The sequence below is a fragment of the Balaenoptera musculus genome, chromosome 6, assembly GCF_009873245.2.
Source record: "Balaenoptera musculus isolate JJ_BM4_2016_0621 chromosome 6, mBalMus1.pri.v3, whole genome shotgun sequence".
NCBI lineage: Eukaryota > Metazoa > Chordata > Mammalia > Artiodactyla > Balaenopteridae > Balaenoptera > Balaenoptera musculus.
In genome coordinates this window covers 108,987,148-109,009,537 of record NC_045790.1, presented here as the reverse complement: position 1 = coordinate 109,009,537, position 22,390 = coordinate 108,987,148, and the positions used below count along the sequence as shown (strand labels likewise).

Here is a 22,390-nt window from a genome sequence, read left to right as displayed (position 1 = left end):
GGGAAGCCCCCAATAATTTACTATTAATATATAGCATATTTTTTTTAAATGTGTCAACAAACATAATGATTACCTTCTACATGTTGAGAGAAAACAAAGGAGAGTAAGCTATATGCATATAGCTTATATACCTAATCCAACGGTCAACATTTGTTGAAACACATTCTATTTATAGGAACCTTACAGATAAGTGGATTTGGAATCTCAAAAAATACTTGTACAATGAAGTGAAGGGCCATGTTCTTTTTTTTTTTTTTTAATATTTATTTATTCATTTATTTGGTTGCACCAGGTCTTAGTTGTGGCACGCGGGCTCCTTAGTTGCAGCTCCTGGGCTCCTTAGTTGTGGCATGCATGGGGGATCTAGTTCCCTGACCAGGGACCGAACCCAGGCCCACTGCACTGGGAGTGCAGAGTCCTATCCACTGCACGACCAGGGAAGTCCCAAGGGCCGTGTTCTTAATCCCTCTGACCAACCTGCAATGGTGGAGATTTGGCTCACTGGAATGGTGGCAGCCTTCTGGAGGTCCATCTTGATCTTTTTGGCCTGCCAGAAGAGAGCAGTGAGAAGGCAGACCGTGTTCTGAAGAGCTGAGTAGATGCCCTTACGGTTAGGGAATGTGACACGCTAGCTACATTCCTCTGGGACACAAGGCTGTGGGTGGCACCATGCAGCCCAGAGAATTCCCAACTCCCACCCCTCCTACCTGACTGTCTTTGCTGTTGCTCAGTCCCTCAAAGGCCAACACACACTGACGGGAGGCCTCCTGCAGCTGCTGGTACCACTGCATTGTACTATCTTGCACCTTCACCTGGAGGTCTGAGGGATGAAAGAAAGGATTTCATAATAGGAGAATTTATTAAACATTTAATATGAGCCAGGTACTGTTCTAATCACCTTATATATGCATTAACTGCTTTCACTGTCATAATAATCCTATGAGGTAGATTCTATTATTACCTTCATGTTACAGATAAGGAAAACAGTCATGGAAAGGTTACGTAACTTGCCAAAGTCACATTGTCAGGAAGTACAAAAACTAGATTCCCACTGATCTGGCTCCAAAGGCAGCATTCTGAACCACTATGCTATATCGATGCTCTTATGTATTCAGTAAACATATATTCTACACATACTTATTTAAAATACTCAGTAGCAGCAATACTTGGAATAATACATCTACTAGAATTATACAGAATTTCAAGTCCTCACGGCAAATGTTGGAATCTGACGTCAGGCTCCACATCAACGAAAACTAAATGTAATTCACTGAAAGTACTGAATTTTACATTATGTAAAAGTTCTGGTAAATTGTCCTGTAGCTTAAATATAATATTCAAAACACGTTCTTGTTTCTTTTCCCGTTCTGAAACTTTTACACATCAAGTTGAAGGACCGTTTCCACACCAAGACCCACCTTCATTCAGTTTCTCTCCTGGGCCCTGCCTGGAAGCTGGGGGCTCTTTGCGGACCTCTGGCCCCTGCCGCACCTGTGACTCCTGCCGCTTTACGCGGGCCTCTTCATCCTGCCTCCTCCTGTCCTCACAGGCCCTGGCGATTTCCTGCTGCAAGTCCACAAGGAGGTCCCGCATTTCCTGCAGCGCTCTCTCAGCCACAGCTTGCTCCTCTGCTGTGGGAAAGCCGTTCTGTCACAGTGACAGAGGCAGAGTTTAGTGGTTATTTCCTAGGTACCTGAGGTGCTGAATCATACCTCACACAAGTCCACAAATTTCTAAACTGGAATTGTGCCAGTGGAGTACCCACATTCAACATGTTGATACCTACTATCTTCTGTTCTCTTAAAGGTAATACCGATTTACCATCACATCCACAGGATTGACGGAGAGATTTTTCAATGCTCTCACCAACACTGGCTGGAATAACTTTTTTTTTTTTTTTTTAAAGATGGTAGCCAATTCTTTTTTTATTTTATTTTATTTAATTATTTATTTTTTGGCTGTGTTGGGTCTTCATTGCTGCGCGCGGGCTTTCTCTAGTAGCTTTCTCTTCAGCCCAACTACTGAAGCCCGTGCGCAACAACAGAAGCCACCACAATGAGAAGCCCACACACTGCAACGAAGAGTAGCCCCTGCTCGCTGCAACTAGAGAAAGCCCGCGTGCAGCAACAAAGACCCAATGCAGCCAAAAATAAATAAAAATAAAAAATTTATAAAAAAAAAGATAAAGACCTTAAAAATAACTGTCATAAACTATGGTTGCAACAGAACAGAGTGCTATGCAGTTACATAAATAAATGAAGAAAACTACATGTTTCAAAGCAGTGATCTCCAAGGTAAACTGTTAAGTGCAAAAAAGCAGGGTCCAGAACAGTGTATATAGCAAGTTATCTTTTATCTGGGAAGGGATATATATATATACATACACACACACACACACCCCCGTGTGTGTGTGTGTGTGTGTATATACATATATATATATATATATATATATATACACACACACACCCCATATATATATATATATATATATATATATATATATATATATATATATATATTTATGCTTTTGTTTTTTTTTTTGGCTTGTGGGATCTTAGTTCGCCAACCAGGGATTGAACCCGTGCCCCCTATTATGGAAGTGTGGAGTCCCAACCACTAGACCATCAGGGAATTCCCTGTATTTGTTTTTTCAATAAATTTATTTATTTATTTATTTTTGGCTGTGTTCGGTCTTCGCTGCTGCACGCAGGCTTTCTCTAGTTGCGGCGAGCGGGGGCTACTCTTCGTTGCGGTGCACGGGCTTCTCACTGCTGTGGCTTCTCTTGGTGCAGAGCAAGGGCTCTAGGCGCACGGGCTTCAGTAGTTGTGGCACGTGGTCTCAGCAGTTGTGGCACATGGGCTCTAGAGCGCAGGCTCAGTAGTTGTGGCGCATGGGCTTAGTTGCTCTGTGGCATGTGGGATCTTCCCAGACCAGGGCTCCAACCCACGTCCCTTGCATTGCCAGGCGGATTTTTAACCACTGCGCCACAGGTAAGCCCCCTGCTTTTGTTTTTAAGGAACAGATACAACACCCATACGCTAACAGAAACAACCACTGGCAGACAGGACAAGAACAGGGTGGAAGCAAATGAGAAGGAAGCCAGACTTCTCCAAATATACCTTGTTTTGTAGTTCTGACTATGGAATCATGTAAATGTTTTAAATAAGTATAAAATAAAATTAAATCCAGTTGGAAAAAACTCTTAAAAATCAAAAGCAAAAATGAAACAAATGAACCCAACTGTTTATCAAGTTGGTAGCTTAACAATAAGGAGAATTATTTCAAGTGAAATGAAACAGTAATTTAATCATACATCCCTTAGCGGTATATAGCTGTAGGCAAAAAGAACTGCAAATCTTTTTTTTTTTTTTTTAAGATTTTTTTGATGTGGACCATTTTCACAGTCTTTATTACAAAGCCTTTGTTACAATATTGCTTCTGTTAGTTATGTTTTGGTTTTTTGGCCGCAAGGCATGTGGGATCTTAGCTCCCTGACCAGGGGTCTAATCTGCACCCCCTGCACTGGAAGGGGGAGTCTTAACCACTGGACCGCCAGGGAAGTCCAAGAACTGCAAATCTTTTTTTTTTTTTTTAAATATTTATTTATTTATTTGGCTGCTCCTGGTCTTAGTTCCAGCATGCGGGATCTTTAGCAGTGGCATGTGGGATCTAGTTCCCTGACCAGGGATCGAACCAGGGCCCCCTGCATTGGGAGCACAGAGCCTTAGTCACTGGACCACCAGGGAAGTCCCAAGAACTGCAAATCTTAAACTGTTATCAGCAATCATATTGTTAGTATTGGTATTATTATTTTGAAATTACATGTTATGAAATTACACATATATATTACATATATACACACCTATATTTTACTATAGACAGTAGGGTAAGGTAAGTAAGTAATGTTCATTAATTTAGAAACTGAGATTTTCAATATGGGATAAAAATGATACATGCATAAAAGTAAAGAAGTTAAATAAATGCTGTAACCCTATACTCAAATGGAAAAGATCAGCATTAATTAATGATGCATTTTCACCTAAAAAAACAAAAAACACAACACATTTCCTAGTTTAATCCATTGAAAAGGCCTAAAAACAATGACAAATCCCAGTAACTAATCTGTTTTCTAATACCTTTACCCATTACCAAGTAATAAGGCTTTGTGAAGAAATGCTTGATTCTAGCTCTGGAGAAGAAAATGTTCAAGATGAGGTAGAAACAGCTTGACTGCTTTCTGCTGCAACAAGTACTACTGGGGCCATGTCCAAAGGACAGAGGAGCCAATGTGAAGGTGTTCCCACTGGACAATTTGAACAACAATGAATCTATAATAGACTGAAACATATTACACATCAAGTATATAAAATTCGTATGTTCTTAATGATAGTTAAAAAAAAAAGAACCTCAAGTCACTGTGGGAGAATACTAGAAAAGCAACTCAACATTCTGAAAACGGATAAAGGGAAAGAATCAATCATTTATCCTTCCTTCCCTATATAGACTACACTTCAAGATAAACAGTTTACGGGAAAATTTTCTTCTTTGTAGTAGAATTCTAGCTAATAAATGTAGAAAAATGATAGCATTAGAAAAACTCAAAATTTACCACCCCTATTGAAATAATAGATATAAGTAATGATCAGCAATGGCTACTAAATCATTAGCTAAAGGCTCAGAGGAATCTTTAAAATGGAAGATAAGCCTGACGATATCTGAAGCCACTGGTTGATCTTAACATCACATATGGAAAGACCATCATCAGACACCCTACGCCTCCCAGTGTGACGCAGTAACAAATACACACTCCCAACTATGAAGTACTGTTGCAGGGGGGAAAAAATTCAAACCTGACTCTGATCAAGCCTCTAGACTGCACTGTGCAGTAAGGTAGCCACATGAGGCTCTTTACATTTAAGTTAATTAAAAACTTTTTAAAAATTAAAATTCAGTTCTTCAGTCACACTAGTCACATTTCAAGTGCTCAATAACCACATGCTGCTATTGGCTGCTGTATTAAATAGCACAGATATAGAAGATTTCCATCATCATGGAAAATTCTCTTAGCACTGCCCTAGAGAAAGTTATCAATTCACAGGAAATACAGGGAATAAAAGAACATATTAGGGACTTCCCTGGTGGTGCAGTGGTTAAGAATCTGCCTGCCAATGCAGGGGACACGGGTTCAAGTTCTGGTGTGGGAAGATCCCATATGCCACGGAGCAACAAAGCCCGTGCGCTACAACTTCTGAGCCTGCGCTCTAGAGCCCGCGAGCCACAACTACTGAGCCTGTGTGCCTACAGCCTGTGCTCTGTAACAAGAGAAGCCACTGCAATGAGAAGCCTGCTCGCCACAACTAGCGAAAGCCCACGTGCGCAGCAACAAAGACCCAATGCAGCCAAAAATAAATTTGTAAAATACATCCAAGGTGAGAAGCAAGAAGAACTACAATCCTGCAGCCTGTGGAACAAAAACCACATTCACAGAAAGACAGACAAGATGAAAAGGCAGAGGGCTATGTACCAGATGAAGGAACAAGATAAAACCCCAGAAAAACAACTAAATGAAGTGGAGATAGGCAACCTTCCAGAAAAAAAATTCAGAATAATTATAGTAAAGATGATCCAGAACCTCAGAAAAAGAATGGAGGCAAAGATCGAGAAGGTGCAAGAAATGTTTAACAAAGACCTAGAAGAATTAAAGAACAAACAGAGATGAACAATACAATAACTGAAATGAAAACTACACTAGAAGGAATCAATAGCAGAATAACTGAGGGAGAAGAACGGATATGTGACCTGGAAGACAGAATGGTGGACTTCACTGCTGCGGAACAGAATAAAGAAAAAAGAATGAAAAGAAATGAAGACAGCCTAAGAGACCTCTGGGACAACATTAAACGCAACAACATTCGCATTATAGGGTTCCCAGAAGGAGAAGAGAGAGAGAAAGGACCCGAGAAAATATTTGAAGAGATTATAGTCGAAAACTTCCCTAACATGGGAAAGGAAATAGCCACCCAAGTCCAGGAAGTGCAGAGAGTCCCATACAGGATAAACCCAAGGAGAAACATGCCGAGACACATAGTAATCAAATTGGCAAAAATTAAAGACAAAGAAAAATTATTGAAAGCAGCAAGGGAAAAACGACAAATAACATACAAGGGAACTGCCATAAGGTTAACAGCTGATTTCTCAGCAGAAACTCTACAAGCCAGAAGCGAGTGGCATGATATACTTAAAGTGATGAAAGGGAAGAACCTACAACCAAGATTACTCTACCTGGCAAGAATCTCATTCAGATTCGATGGAGAAATCAAAAGCTTTACAGACAAGCAAAAGCTAAGAGAATTCAGCACCACCAAACCAGCTCTACAACAAATGCTAAAGGAACTTCTCTAAGTGGGGAACACAAGAGAAGAAAAGGACCTACAAAAACAAACCCAAAACAATTAAGAAAATGGTCATAGGAACATACATATCGATAATTACCTTAAACGTGAATGGATTAAATGCTCCAACCAAAAGACACAGGCTTGCCGAATGGATTCAAAAACAAAACCCATATATATGCTGTCTACAAGAGACCCACTTCAGACCTAGGGACACATACAGACTGAAAGTGAGGGGATGGAAAAAGATATTCCATGCAAATGGAAATCAAAAGAAAGCTGGAGTAGCTATACTCATATCAGATAAAATAGACTTTAAAATAAAGAATGTTACAAGAGACAAGGAAGGACACTACATAATGATCAAGGGATCAATCCAAGAAGAAGATATAACAATTATAAATATATATGCACCCAACATAGGAGCACCTCAATACATAAGGCAACTGCTAACAGCTATAAAAGAGGAAATCGACAGTAACACAATAATAGTGGGGGACTTTAACAGCTCACTTACACCAATGGATAGATCATCCAAAATGAAAATAAATAAGGAAACAGAAGCTTTAAATGACACAATAGACCAGATAGATTTAATTGATATTTATAGGACATTCCATCCAAAAACAGCAGATTACACTTTCTTCTCAAGTGCGCACGGAACATTCTCCAGGATAGATCACATCTTGGGTCACAAATCAAGCCTCAGTAAATTTAAGAAAACTGAAATCATATCAAGCATCTTTTCTGACCACAACGCTATGAGATTGGAAATGAATTACAGGGAAAAAGACGTTAAAAGCACAAACACATGGAGGCTGAACAATACGTTACTAAATAACCAAGAGATCACTGAAGAAATCAAAGAGGAAATCAAAAGATACCTAGAGACAAATGACAATGAAAACACGACAATCCAAAACCTATGGGATACAGCAAAAGCAGTTCTAAGCGGGAAGTTTATAGCTATACAAACTTACCTCAAGAAACAAGAAAAATCTCAAATAAACAATCTAACCTTACACCTAAAGGAATTAGAGAAAGAAGAACAAACAAAACCCAAAGTTAGCAGAAGGAAAGAAATCATAAAGATCAGAGTGGAAATAAATGAAATAGAAACAAAGAAAACAATAGCAAAGATCAATAAAACTAAAAGCTGGTTCTTTGAGAAGATAAACAAAATTGATAAACCTTTAGCCAGACTCATCAAGAAAAAGAGGGAGAGGACTCAAATCAATAAAATTAGAAATGAAAAACGAGAAGTTACAACAGACACCGCAGAAATAAAAAGCATCCTAAGAGACTACTACAAGCAACTCTATGCCAATAAAATGGACAAACTGGAAGAAATGGACAAATTCTTAGAAAGGTATAACCTTCCAAGACTGAAACAGGAAGAAACAGAAAATATGAACAGACCAATCACAAGTAATGAAATTGAAACTGTGATTAAAAATCTTCCAACAAACAAACGTCCAGGACCAGATGGCTTCACAGGTGAATTCTATCAAACATTTAGAGAAGAGCTAACACCCATCCTTCTCAAACTCTTCCAAAAAATTGCAGAGGAAGGAACACTCCCAAACTCACTCTATGAGGCCACCATCACCCTGATACCAAAACCAGACAAAGATAGTACAAAAAAAGAAAATTACAGACCAATATCACTGATGAATATAGATGCAAAAATTCTCAACAAAATACTAGCAAACAGAATCCAGTAACACATTATAAGGATCATACACCATGATCAAGTGGGATTTATCCCAGGGATGCAAGGATTCTTCAATATATGCAAATCAATCAATGTGATACACCATATTAACAAACTGAAGAAGAAAAACCATATGATCATCTCAATAGATGCAGAAAAAGCTTTTGACAAAATTCAACACCCATTTATGATAAAAACTCTCCAGAAAGTGGGCATAGAGGGAACCTACCTCAACATAATAAAGGCCATATGCGGCAAACCCACAGCAAACATCATTCTCAATGGTGAAAAACTGAAAGCATTTCCTCTAAGATCAGGAACGAGACAAGGATGTCCACTCTCACCACTATTATTCAACATAGTTCTGGAAGTCCTAGCCACGGCAATCAGAGAAGAAAAAGAAATAAAAGGAATACAAATTGGAAAAGAAGAAGTAAAACTGTCACTGTTTGCAGATGACATGATACTATACATAGAGAATCCTAAAAGTGCCACCAGAAAACTACTAGAGCTAATCAATGAATTTGGTAAAGTTGCAGGATACAAAATTAATGCACAGAAATCTCTTGCATTCCTATACACTAATGATGAAAAATCTGAAAGAGAAATTATGGAAACACTCCCATTTACCACTGCAACAAAAAGAATAAAATACCTAGGAATAAACCTACCTAGGGAGACAAAAGACCTGTATGCAGAAAACTATAAGACACTGATGAAAGAAATTAAAGATGATACCAACAGATGGAGGGATATACCATGTACTTGGATTGGAAGGATCAATATTGTGAAAATGACTATACTACCCAAAGCAATCTACAGATTCAATGCAATCCCTAACAAATTACCAGTGGCATTTTTTACAGAACTAGAACAAATCATCTTAAAATTTGTATGGAGACACAAAAGACCCTGAATAGCCAAAGCAGTCTTGAGGGAAAAAAACGGAGCTGGAGGAATCAGACTCCCTGACTTCAGACTATACTACAAAGCTACAGTAATCGGGGCTTCCCTGGTGGCTCAGCGGTTAAGAATCCGCCTGCCAATGCAGGGGACACAGGTTCGAGCCCTGGCCTGTGAGAATCCCACAGGCCATGGAGCAGCTGGGCCTGTGCGCTGCAGCTTCTGAGCCTGCACTCTAGAGCCCATGCTCTGCAACAAGAGAAGCCACCACAATGAGAAGCCCATGGACCGCAAGGAAGAGTAGCCCCCGCTCACCGCAACTAGAGAAAGCCCATGAAGAGCAACAAAGACCCAACACAGCCAAAAATAAAAACAAATAAATAAATTTATAAAAAAAAAAAAAAAGCTACAGTAATCAAGACAATATGGTACTGGCACAAAAACAGAAACATAGATCAATGGAACAAGATAGAAAGCCCAGAGATAATCCCACGCACCTTTGGCCAACTCATCTATGACAAAGGAGGCAAAGATATACAATGGAGAAAAGACAGTCTCTTCAATAAGTGGTGCTGGGAAAACTGGACAGCTACGTGTAAAAGAATGAAATTAGAACACTCCCTAACACCATACACAAAAATAAACTCAAAATGGATTAGAGACCTAAATGTAAGACTGGACACTATAAAACTCTTAGAGGAAAACATAGGAAGAACACTCTTTGACATAAATCACAGCAAGATCTTTTTTGATCCACCTCCTAGAGTAATGGAAATAAAAACAAAAATAAACAAATGGGACCTAATGAAACTTCAAAGCTTTTGCACAGCAAAGGAAACCATAAACAAGACGAAAAGACAACCCTCAGAATGGGAGAAAATATTTGCAAACAAATCAATGGACAAAGGATTAATCTCCAAAATATATAAACAGCTCATGCAGCTCAATATTAAAGAACAAACAACCCAATCCAAAAATGGGCAGAAGACCTAAACAGACATGTCTCCAAAGAAGACATACAGACGGCCAAGAAGCACATGAAATGATGCTCAACATCACTAATTATTAGAGAAATGCAAATCAAAACTACAATGAGGTATCACCTCACACCAGTTAGAATGGGTATCATCAGAAAATCTACAAACAACAGATGATGGAGAGGGTGTGGAGAAAAGGGAACCCTCTTGCACTGTTGGTGGGAATGTAAACTGATACAGCCACTATGGAGAACAGTATGGAGGTTCCTTAAAAAACTAAAAATAGAATTACCATATGATCCAGCAATCCCACTACCAGGCATATACCCAGAGAAAACCATGATTCAAAAAGACACATGCACCCCAATGTTCACTGCAGCACTATTTACAATAGCCAGGTCATGGAAGCAACCTAAATGCCCATCGACAGATGAATGGATAAAGAAGTTGTGGTACATATATACAATGGAATATTACTCAGCCATAAAAAGGAATGAAATTGAGTCATTTGTTGAGACGTGGATGGATCTAGAGACTGTCATAGAGAGTGAAGTAAGTCAGAAAGAGAAAAACAAATATCGTATATTAACGCATGTATGTGGAACCTAGAAAAATGGTACAGATGAACCGGTTTGCAGGGCAGAAGTTGAGACACAAATGTAGAGAACAAACGTATGGACACCAAGGGGGGAAAACCGCGGTGGAATGGGGATGGGGGTGTGCTGAATTGGGCAATTGGGATTGACAAGTATACACTGATGTGTATAAAATTGATGACTAATAAGAACCTGCAGTATAAAAAAAAAAACACACAAAAAATAAAATAAAATAAAATTCCTGTTGCCATAGCAAAAAAATAAAATAAAATAAAATAAAATAAAATTGATGACTAATAAGAATCTGCAGTATAAAAAAACAAACAAAAAAAACAACTAATACTAAACTTTCTTTGGATTATTTGTATGGAAATATGTTAATATAAATGTTTCAGACATTACCAAAAAAAAAAAAAAATACATCCAAGGGTTAGGGTTAGCAATTGCATTGAAATTTTCCAGAATGTAGGAAATTTTATAGAACAAATGATCCAGATTCTTCAACAATGGCAAGAAAAAAGAAAGAGATAAGGGAGTCTTAAGATTAAAAGACTTAAGTAAGACATAGCAAACCAAAAAGTTGAACTTTGTATGGATGTTAATTTTCCAACCAATTGTAAAAAAAAAAAAATTTTTGAGACAGCTGGAGAAATTTGAACACTGGCTAGATATCTGATCATATTAAATGAATTATTAGTTTTTTAGGTATGATATTAGTGTTTTGGTTATGTAATAAAGAGTTATATCTTTTAGAGATACATATTAAATTATTTTCCAGATGAAGCAGTATGTTTGAGATTTACTGTAAAACCATCTGGGGGAAGGGGTGCAGGTGGCAGCATAGATGAAATGAGACTGCCATGTGAGGATTCTTGAGGGAGCTGGGGAATGGGTGCCAAAAGGTACATCATACTGTTCTCTCCAATTCCGTGTAGGTTTAAAATTTTACAAAAAGAAGGGTAAACAAAAGCCAAAAAGAGAATTGAAAGGTAACAATAAACTATAAATTTCTGCCTCAAATATGATAAATGCTTAAGGTTCTTAATATTTAGAACTCATATAAGTTGATTTTTCAAAACAAAAACTGGTAGAGATATGAACAAAGGGCAAAGAGCATACAATTTAGGAATTCCCTGGCGGTCCAGTGGTTAGGACGCCATGCTTTCACTGCCGAGGGTGTGGATTCTATCCCTGGTCGAGGAATTAAAATAAGATCCTGCAAGCTGTGCGGCATGGCCAAAAATTTAAAAAAAGGAAAAAAAAAGTTAAAGAAAAAAAAGAACATACAATTCATAAAAGTGTGAACTGGTACAACTTTAGGATGCAAATCAAGAACCTTAAAGTTGGGACTTCCCTGGTGGTTCAGTGGATAAGACTCTGTACTCCCAGTGCAGGGGGCCCAGGTTCGATCCTTGGTAGCGAACGAGATCCCACATGCATGCCACAACAAAGGAGCTAGCGAGCTGCAACTAAGGAGCCCACGTGCTGCAACTAAAGAGCTGGCGGGCCGCAACTAAGACCTGGTGCAACCAAAAAAAAAAAAAACAAAACAAAACCTTCAAGTTCTTTGACCAAGTAATTCCATTTCTAGGAATTTACCTCAAAGAAATAATCAAAAATACAGATAAGACATACACAAAGTGATATCACTGCAGTGTTACTCATGATAGTGAAAACACAGAAACTTAAATATTCAACAATAGGCATGTTTTTTCAATAAATTTTGGTATGGTTACATGTTGGAAGTATCCAATTTCATCTGTTCATCAAATATTTATTGAATACCTATTATGTGTCAAGGCAATACTTGCAGTTTTTAACACTGCCTTAAAAACAACAAAACAAAACAAAACAAACAAAAAAAAACAACAAAACATTTGTAATGACTATAGTAATTACGTGTTCAAAATACCGTATCAACTGAAAAAAAGCAATATACATTTCTGTAAGGTTTTAATTTTTATCATAAGCATAGCAGGCGTTCAGTTTATATTAATGAATGAACTAAAGTATTTTGCAGTTGGAAGAAACAAATATCTTTTTTAACCTAAGATAAGAAACTATATCTATATTAGCCCAATTTAGGGTGGGGATCACACACACACACACACACACACACACACACACACACACACAGGCAAAAAAGAAACATAAAACACTACCAGTGGTTATCTCTAGGTAAGAGGATGACAAGTGATAATAAGCAGGTATTATTTTTAAATCACAAAACAATTTTGCTTTCAGTGTTCTTCATTTCAAAGACAGAAGACAGGGCTTCCCTGGTGGCGCAGTGGTTGAGAATCTGCCTGCCAATGCAGGGGACACGGGTTCGAGCCCTGGTCTGGGAATATCCCACATGCCGCAGAAAGGCTAGGTCCGTGAGCCACAATTACTGAGCCTGAGCGTCTGGAGCCTGTGCTCCGCAACAAGAGGGGCCGCGATGGTGAGAGGCCCGCGCACCGCGATGAAGAGTGGCCCCCGCTTGCCACAACTAGAGAGAGCCCTCGCACGGAAACGAAGACCCAACACAGCCATAAATAAATAAATAAATAAATAAAATAAAGACAGAAGACAGAGTCTTCCTGAAGTCCCCTCACCTCAGAAGTGGCCCGGATGATCCCTGAGATGAGGCCGCACAGCTGGTTGCCGCGGGTCCGGAAGGCAGACAGGTCGACCTTCGGCAGGTCTCTGTGCTGGTCGGAGGAGTCCAGCTGCTGGCTGAGGTGCAGCACCTCCTCCTGCAGGGCGTAGAGGTTCCGCAGGCGGACCTGGCCTTCTTCCTTCCGGAGCCGCTCCTGCTCCGCTTGCTTCAGGCGCTGCTGCTGCGCCTCCCGCAGCTTCAGGTTGAGAATCTACAGAAAGGGCGGTCAAAGTAAGGGCTCCTGGGCCTTCTCTGTCTACATTCTTCCAGTCCTGTGTGGGCTACCTATTTTCACAGATAGGCCCAGAGCGAAAAAAGGACTGCCCCAAGTCAGCCACACAGCGGCACGACAGGGGCCAGGTCCTCTGTGACTGTGCTGGAACCCGACTCCTCAGGCACGTCACTCAGACACTGAACACCCACACGGACTCTCCCAGGCTCTGACCTTCGCCCTGTGGTGATGTTCAGCTTTCAGCTTCTCTTGCTGCCCCAGGGCTTCTCTGGAGCTGAATGAAAAACGGAGGGAGGAATAGTCAGGGATGCTTCCTAAAATTGTTTTACCTCTCCTAAAAGCCTCCTCCCTTTGTGTTGCATTGATCGTCTTTCTAAGGTTAGTCATTTTTCTAGGTTATGAGCTTCTCTGGCTATTTTATTTTGATATTTAAGGACTCAGAAGAAGTTCAACTCATTCCCTTTGGGTTTTATGTAGGGAAAGAGTTCCAGTGGACCACGCCGACATTCCCGTTGTAATTCAGGGAACTCACCTCTTCTCCATCACTTCCCGTAAGTCCTGGAATTCTTTATGATGCTTCAGTTCCTTCCGTTCATCGAACCGCTTCAGCTGTTCAGATGCCATCTCAGAGAGGGCCCGCACCTTCCTCTCCTGCTCCTCCTGCCACTGCCTCAAGCCCTCCTGCAAAGGATCAGCACCAGCTCTCTGGAGCTCCATTACACCCTGCTCATTTATCCCTACGGGATGCCCTCCCATCAGCCCTTAACTCCATCAAAGATACTTCGGGGCATGGAATCATCTGCCTATTTCTTGGAACCTTTGCTTGAGTCACCTCTCCCCTTTGGGTTGATCTTTAAACTCAGCTGTTGTGGAAAGCTTTTCCAATTTGCTCCATGTGGTTTATGTCACTCCAGTATAAGCTAAGAATGGACGGGTATTCACCAACATAGTATCAAATAGCCCTGCACTTTTAAGCTTCCATCCTTAAGCTTACTGTACTCTTTTTCTTTTTTGGCCACACTCTACAGCTTGTGGGCTCTTAGTTCCCTGACTGGAGATCGAACCTGGGCCCTTGTCAGTGAAAGCGTGGAGTCCAGTAACCACGGGACCACCAGGGAATTTCCATCCTGTGTATTCTTATGAGAGCTTCAGGGTAATTTTAAGAAATCCTTATTCTAATTCCATAAACATGCTATGCACATTCCTATCTCACTCCTTCCCTCAAGTTATTATCTCTGCCTAGATCCTTTTCCTCCACCCTCACTTAGGAAAGTCCCTTTCCTTTATACCTAAGGGTATCAGGTATTCCATTTATTATTCACAAGAGTACTCTCATTTGTTTTTTTAAAAAATAAATTTATTAATTAATTAATTTATTTTTGGCTGCGTTGGGTCTTCATCGCTGCACGCGGGCTTTCTCTAGTTGCTGCGAGCGGGGGCTACTCTTCGTTGCAGTGTGTGGGCTTCTCATTGCAGTGGCTTCTCTTGTTGAGGAGCATGGGCTCTACGTGCGCAGGCTCAGTAGTTGTGGCACACGGGCTTGGCTGCTCCGCGGCATGTGGGATCTTCCCGGACCAGGGCTCAAACCCATGTCCCCTGCATTGGCAGGCAGATTCTTAACCACTGTGCCACCAGGGAAGCCCTCTCATTTGGTTTTTAAGAGCAATTTGACATTTTAACTATCAAAATTTAAAGTGTATATATCCTTTGACACTCATTCCATTTTAGGAATTTGTCCTGAGGAAATACTTGCATATGTGTGCAAAGATATATGTACAAGGGGATTTCCCTGGTGGCACAGTGGCTAAGAATCTGCCTGCCAATGCAGGGGACATGGGTTCGAGCCCCAGTCCTGGAAGATCCCACATGCCATGGAGCAACTAAGCCCGTGCGCCACAACGACTGAGCCTATGCTCTAGAGCCCACGAGCCACAACTACTGAGCTCACGTGCCACAACTACTGAAGCCCCCATGCCTAGAGTCCGTGCTCCGCAACAAGAGAAGCCACTACAATGAAAAGCCTGTGTGCTGCAACGAAGACCCAATGCAGCCAAAAATAAATAAATAAAATAAATAAATTTATTAAAAAAAAAAGATATATGTACAAGGATGCTCATTACAGCCCTGTTGACAATGGCAATAACTCTGAAACAATTTAAATTAACAGGGAAATAATTAAATATATTACAGTAGGTCATACTAGAAAATACTCTGCAGCCTTTAAGGAAGATGACATGCTATATACACTGGAATGGTGATATGCTAATATATATTAAGATATTACGCTGCTGTATTTTAAAAGTTATTTTAAAACTTCCAGTAGGGCTTCCCTGGTGGCACAGTGGATAAGAATCCGCCTGCCAATGAAGGGGACACAGGTTCGAGCCCTGGTCCAGGAAGATCCCACATGCCGCGGAGCAACTAAGCCCATCGCCACAGCTGCTGCTGCGCTCTAGAGCCCACGAGCCTCAGCTACTGAAGTCGGCACACCTAGAGCCCGTGCTCCGCAACAAGAGAGGCCACCGTAATAAGAAGCCCGTGCACCGCAACGAGGAGTGGCCCCCACTCGTTGCAACTAGGGAGGGCCCGTGTGCAGCAACAAAGACCCAACTCAGCCAAAAATAAATAAATAAATAAATAAATTTATAAGAAGGAAAAAAAAACTTCCAGTAGAAGGCAGCAAATTGAACACAAATATATATATATACATATATATATATACACACACACACACACACACATACATATATATATATCTTCTCTCTTCTGAGACTGTTTAATTAAAAGTTGGGAAGAGAAAAGAAAGACTCAACAACAGAGAGCACATGAGGAAGATTATCAGCAAGGAAAAACTTTCTACTTGCATCTGGAGGACAGAAAGTCCATGGAGGAGTGATGATTGAAAGAAGAGAGCTGAGAAAACCCAAGAAGAAACTCTCTCTCTCTCCCTCACCATCTCCATTGCTACCCGCTCCCTTCCAGTCTAAGCAACCGTCATCCTTTTTTATCCAGTGTCAAAGTGAATGCTTCAATGACTGTTGCTGTCTCTCACTCAGATTATAGTAGTCTTCTAACTATATTTTAGAACCTTGGTTCTATGTCTCTCCCTCCAGCATATAAACTCTACGAGGACATGAATTGTGTCTACTTTGTTCGCTGTTTTTTTTTTTTTTTTTTGCCGTGCTGCGCAGCTTATGGGATCTTAGTTCCCCAACCAGGGATTGAACCCAGGCCATCGGCATTGAAAGCAAGGAGTCCTAACCACTGGACCGCCAGGGAGCTCCCTGTTCACTATTTTATGTAGGCCTAGAACAAAAGTGCTCAATAAGTATTTGGTGACTCCATGAATAAATGAATGAGGGTAGATGTTAGAAGACTTTTAATTTATAAACTTATGTACTCTTTAAAAAGTTTTACAGGGACTTCCCTGGTGGCACAGTGGCTAAGAATCCGCCTGCCAATGCAGGAGACACGGGTTCAAGCCCTGGCCCAGGAGGATTCCCACATGCTGTGGAGCAACTAAGCCCGTGCGCCACAACTACTGAGCCTGTGCTCTAGAGCCCGCGAGCCACAACTACTGAGCCCACGTGCCGTAACTACTGAAGCCCGCGCCCCTAGAGCCCATGCTCCACAACAAGAGAAGCCACTGCCATAAGAAGCCTGCGCACCACAACGAAGAGTAGCCCGCACTCGACGCAACTAGAGAAAGCCTGCGCGCAGCAACAAAGACCCAACGCAGCCAAAAATAAAAAAATAAAAAAAATAAAGTCTTACAAAACATGCATTGTTTTTCTAATTAAAAAAATAAAGTCAAATAAACTAATTAAAATAGTGCCATTCTTTTCTCAAGAGGCTGCTAAGGTCAATCTTCTCAGTATAACCTTATCTGACAACAAAGATCATCTTCAAATTTTGGAGAAGTAAATGGAAGCCAGGAAAGCCCAAGTAATTTTCCCAAAGTCACATGTAAAATAGAAGAGGTAGGATTTGAAACCAGATTTGACTTTAGAGAGCTTACTCTTGACTGCTATGTTATGCTATCTCCCCAACTGAATCAGAGCTACTAGTAGGTGGGGCATGATGATTATTAGTACATGGTGGACATTCATAATCCCTGAGGAACTGCATTTAAATGTGGCTCCCTAGGGTTATGCCTGTCTTACTTCAAGGGTTACTTACTGCTCCTTTCATTCTGTGCAGCAGCTCATACATTCGGATGCAGCCTTCCACTTTGATCCCCCGGGAGGACTGAAGTACCATAGGTTCTGTATGCTGAGACTCATGTTTGTCCTATACAGACAGAAGATGGAAAAACTAAGCTTTTAAGACGGTAAAGTTGGTGTTATTCAATCTGAACAAAAATCACATCCTTACTTATGAACAACCAATAACAACAACAAAACAATATATGTTAGAACCAGTGTGCTTTTCATGAATATTGACCTTATTCTAATTGTTTTCCTTAATAAATTAAGTGGATGTTTTCGCTTTGGACAGTTTTTTGTGTTTTTTTTTTTTGCTTGCTCGTTTGTTTTGATTTGTCCAGCACATTTTCCCCATTTCTTCTACTAAGTGTCCATTTTTGCTGGGGTGGTTTGGACGGAGAAACCCCAGCCCACATCCCCGATTCTTCCACGCCCCCTAGCCTCAGGGGTCACTAAGCATGTGACCAGCCTGGCAATCAAAGTATTCTATCCCCCTGTACCCAGTATCTACTTCAGGAATGAGGCTTATGACCTAAGCTAAGCCAGAGTCCATCTCTGAATTTTCCTGATGGAGCTATTTGGGATGGCTTTCTCTTATTCTGGGGATGCTAAGCTAAGAAGATACGTGTCTATGGCTACCAAGAGACATCCTGCCATACAGTCTATCTGAAAGATGAAACCAAGACGAGTTAGACAGAATTGAGAAATGGAGAAGCAACGCCCTGGGTCTGAGTCACTGAATCAAGTCAGAAATAATATCAAGGACAGACAAGCAGAAAATAGATTCTCTAGATCTAACTGATTTGAAATGCACTCCTAGATTTCCTGGTTATATGAGCTAATTAATTTCTCCCCTGACTCCCTTGTTTTGCTTTAGCTAGTTTAAACTGGGTTTCTGTTACTTAAACACCAAAAATTCGTAAATGATACAATTCATTATATAAAGCCATCCAAAACTTTACTTAAACCTTAAGAATTACGGAATTTTATACCTGGAGAGGACCTTGGCAATTTAGTCCAGTACCAGATTTACAGATGAAGAAACTGAGGCCTAAGGAGGGAAAGAAGCCTGCCTGAGGGCATGCCACACTATTGGCAGGATCAGAACTAGAAACTGCTGCCTCTGAGAAGCTGCTCATAGAAACTTAATTTTTTTTTTAATTTTGAAATAATTATAATTTACAGGAAGTTGGAAACAGTAAATTGACGGTACAAGCCACAGAACTTATTCAGATTTCACCAGGTTTTACAGGAATTCATTTGGGTACGTGTATAGTTTTATGCAATTTTATCACACGTGTAACCACCATCACAAAGTACAGAACTGTTCCATCACCATAAAGCTTCCTTGTGCCACACCTTTATATCGCTAACCTGTTCTCCATCTCTATAATGATAGCATTTCAAGAACGTTAAATAAATGGAACCATACAGTACATAATCTTTTGAGATTGACTTTTTTCACTTCGTATAATGCCTCTGAGATCCTAAGTTGTTGCATATTATCAAAGACTTGTTCCTTTTTATTGCCAGTAGTATTCCATGATAGAGATGTACCAGTTTGCTTAACCATTCATCTGTTCAAAGACATTTCATTGTTTCCAGCTTGGGGATATAATAAATAAAGCTCCTATGATTACTGGTATACAGATTTTATGTAAATATAAGTTTTGATTTCTCTGGGGAAAATGCCCAAGAATGCAATTGCTAGGTCATATAGTTAAGTACCTATTTAGTTTTATAAGAAATTGCCAAACTGTTTTCTAGAGTGCCTGTACCATTCCACATTTCCACCCAAAATATATGAGTGATCCAGATTCTTCACATCATTGTCAGCATTTGGTGGTGTCACTGTTTTTTATTTTAACCGTTCTGATAGGTGTGTAGTGCTACTTCGTCCTGGTTTTAATTTGCATTTCTTTAATGGCTAATGATGGTGAACATATTTTCATGTACTTATATTGTCTATATACTGTCTTAGGTGAAATGTCTGTTCATATCTTTTGCTCATTTTCTAATTGAAGGTTAGAAAATTTTTGTTTAACCTTTGAGTTTTAAGAGTTTTTAAAATATATTCTAAATATATATTCTCGATATATATTTTAAATATATTCTAGATACATAAACCTTTGTCAGATACGTGGTTTGCAACTACTTTCTCCTGGTCAGTAGCTTGTCTGATCATCCTCTTCACAAGGTCATTCACTGAGCCACGCTTTTCATTTGATGAGGTCTAATTTATTAATTTTTCCTTCTATGGATTAAGTTTTTACTGTCAAATCTAAAAACTCTTCACCTAGTCCTAGGTTCTGATTATGCTTTTTTTTTTTCCCTAAAAGTCTTATAGTTTTACATTTAAGTTCATGATCATTTTGAGTTAATTTTTATGTAAGTTGTAAAGTTTAGGCTAAAGTTCATTTTTGTGTCTATAATGTTCAATTGCTAGAAATATTTTTTAAAGACTAATATTTTAAAAGGTGAAGTGTGAAATATAAACTAAAAAGTAAACTTTTTATGTATGTAATCATGCAGTCTTTCATAATATGAATAATCATCTCTGTCCTATATTATTTTTTAGGATTATTATTTACTGTACAATAAATTCTTTCTTATTGTGAATAACTCTTGCAAAGACATTTCTCCAAAGAAGATATACAAATGGCTAATAAGCACATGAAAATATGCTCAACATCACTAATCATTTAGGGAAATGCAAATCAAAACCACAATGATACACTTCATGCCCACTAGGATGGCTTTCGTAAAACAAAACAAAATAAAAACAAACAAACAAAAACAACCCAGCAAATAACAAACGTTAGCAAAGGTGTGGAGAAACTGAAACCCTTGTGCATTGCTAGTAGGAATGTAAAATGATACAGCTGCTGTGGAAAACAATATGATGGTTCCTCAAAAATTTAAACATAGAATTACCATATGATCCATCAATTGTACTTCCGGGTACATACCCCAAAGAACTGAAAACAGGTACTCAAACTAATACATGTACATGTGTATTCATAGCAGCACTAGTCACCAAGAGCCAAAAGGTGGAAGCAAGCTAAACGTCCAGTGACAGATGAATGAATAAACAAAACGTGGTACATACAGTGGAATATTATTCAGCCTTAAAAGGAAAGAAATTCTGACACATGTGACAACATGGATGAACCTTGAAGACATTATGCTAAGTGAAATAAATCAGTCACAAAATGACAAATATTACATGATTCCACTTATACGAAGTACCTAAAATGGTCAAATTCATAGAGACGGAAAGTAGAATGGTGGTTGCTAGGGACTGGGGGTAGGGGGAAATAAGGAGTTATTTATTTATTTATTTATTTATTTATTTTTGGCTGTGTTGGGTCTTCATTGCTGCGCGCGGCCTTTCTCTAGTTGTGGTGAGCGGGGGCTACTCTTCGTTGTGGCACACGGCCTTCTCATTGCGGTGGCTTCTCTTGTTGTGGAGCATGGGCTCTAGGCGCGCGGGCTTCAGTAGCTGTGGCATGCGGGCTCAGTAGTTGTGGCTCACGGGCTCAGTAGTTGTGGCTCACAGGCTCTAGAGAGCAGGCTCAGTAGTTGTGGCGCACGGGCTTAGTTGCTCCGCGGCATGTGGGATCTTCCCACACCAGGGATCGAACCCGTGTCCCCTGCCTTGGCAGGTGGATTCTTAACCACTGCGCCACCAGGGAAGTCCTGGAGTTATTGATTAATGAGTGTAGTGTTTTTAGTTTTGGATGATGAAAAAGTTCTGGAGATGGATAGTGGTGATGGTTACACAACACTATGAATGTACTTAATGCCACTGAATTGTACTCTTAAAAATGGTTAAATGGTAAATTTTATGTCATGAATATTTTACAATTAAAAAAAAGGTTTAAAATTAAAAAAAAAAGTTCATACCCTTTTATCTTTGACGCCAGTCAAATCATTTGGGCATTTACTTTAAGATATTAGCTAGAAGACATATTTTAAGATTAAAAACGGAAAAATCTCTCTGCAGAAAGTTTCTCAGTGTAATATTTTTAAAAGCAATCAAATGGAAAAATATAAATGCCTAATAATAAAGGAGCAGTTTAATAAATTACAGGACATTACATATCCTCTAAGTAGACATTTACAAAGGTGGAAATAACGTGAACAAATAATTCAAATAGTTCATGAACAAAATAAAGTTAGGAAGGAAAAGCAGAACATGAAAGTGCACATACAATTTAATCATGCCAAGGTACAAGGATGCAGGCATATGAAACTGGAAAGGAGTAACTGATGACTGAAATGATGAAACCATAGGGAGATTTAACTTCTTCCTTTTGTTGAATTGATAATATATTTTCAGTAAACAAAAGTCTGCAGTGAGTATGAACAAAAAGAACAAAGAACTTTGTCTTTTGGAAGCTAAACGTGAAAAACGTAATCTCTACCTTTCTAAAGAGTTGCCTAGTCTTATTTTGCTGGCACAAAAATCTAAAACTTGAAAAAGCACAGTAGTGCTTAGAAGTTTAGAAGGCTTTTTTTCTATTAACTCTTTACATTCTAGGCCAAATACTACTTGTTATACCTTACTTTGATCCAGAAAGGATTTAATGCAGCTTATAAAGGAACCTAAAACATAACAACAGGACTTCCCTGGTGGTGCAGTGGCTAAGAATCCGCCTGCCGATGCAGGGGACATGGGTTTGAACCCTGGTCCAGGAAGATCCCACATGTTGCGGAGCAACTAAGC

The 22,390-nt window shown here is 39.6% G+C and overlaps 1 protein-coding gene across 1 annotated transcript in view; it reads right to left on the bottom strand.

Annotated features, from left to right (window-relative positions):
* Positions 1–22,390, bottom strand: part of GLE1 (GLE1 RNA export mediator) — a 41,570-nt gene that overhangs the window by 11,126 nt on the left and 8,054 nt on the right. The window contains exons 3-9 of the mRNA XM_036856552.1: positions 17,636–17,746; positions 13,989–14,137; positions 13,670–13,730; positions 13,181–13,435; positions 1,419–1,647; positions 708–820; positions 478–547 (exon numbers count right to left, since the gene is read on the bottom strand). Coding sequence (XP_036712447.1) covers positions 478–547; positions 708–820; positions 1,419–1,647; positions 13,181–13,435; positions 13,670–13,730; positions 13,989–14,137; positions 17,636–17,746 — 988 coding nt within the window. The remainder of the gene's footprint in view (positions 1–477; positions 548–707; positions 821–1,418; positions 1,648–13,180; positions 13,436–13,669; positions 13,731–13,988; positions 14,138–17,635; positions 17,747–22,390) is intronic.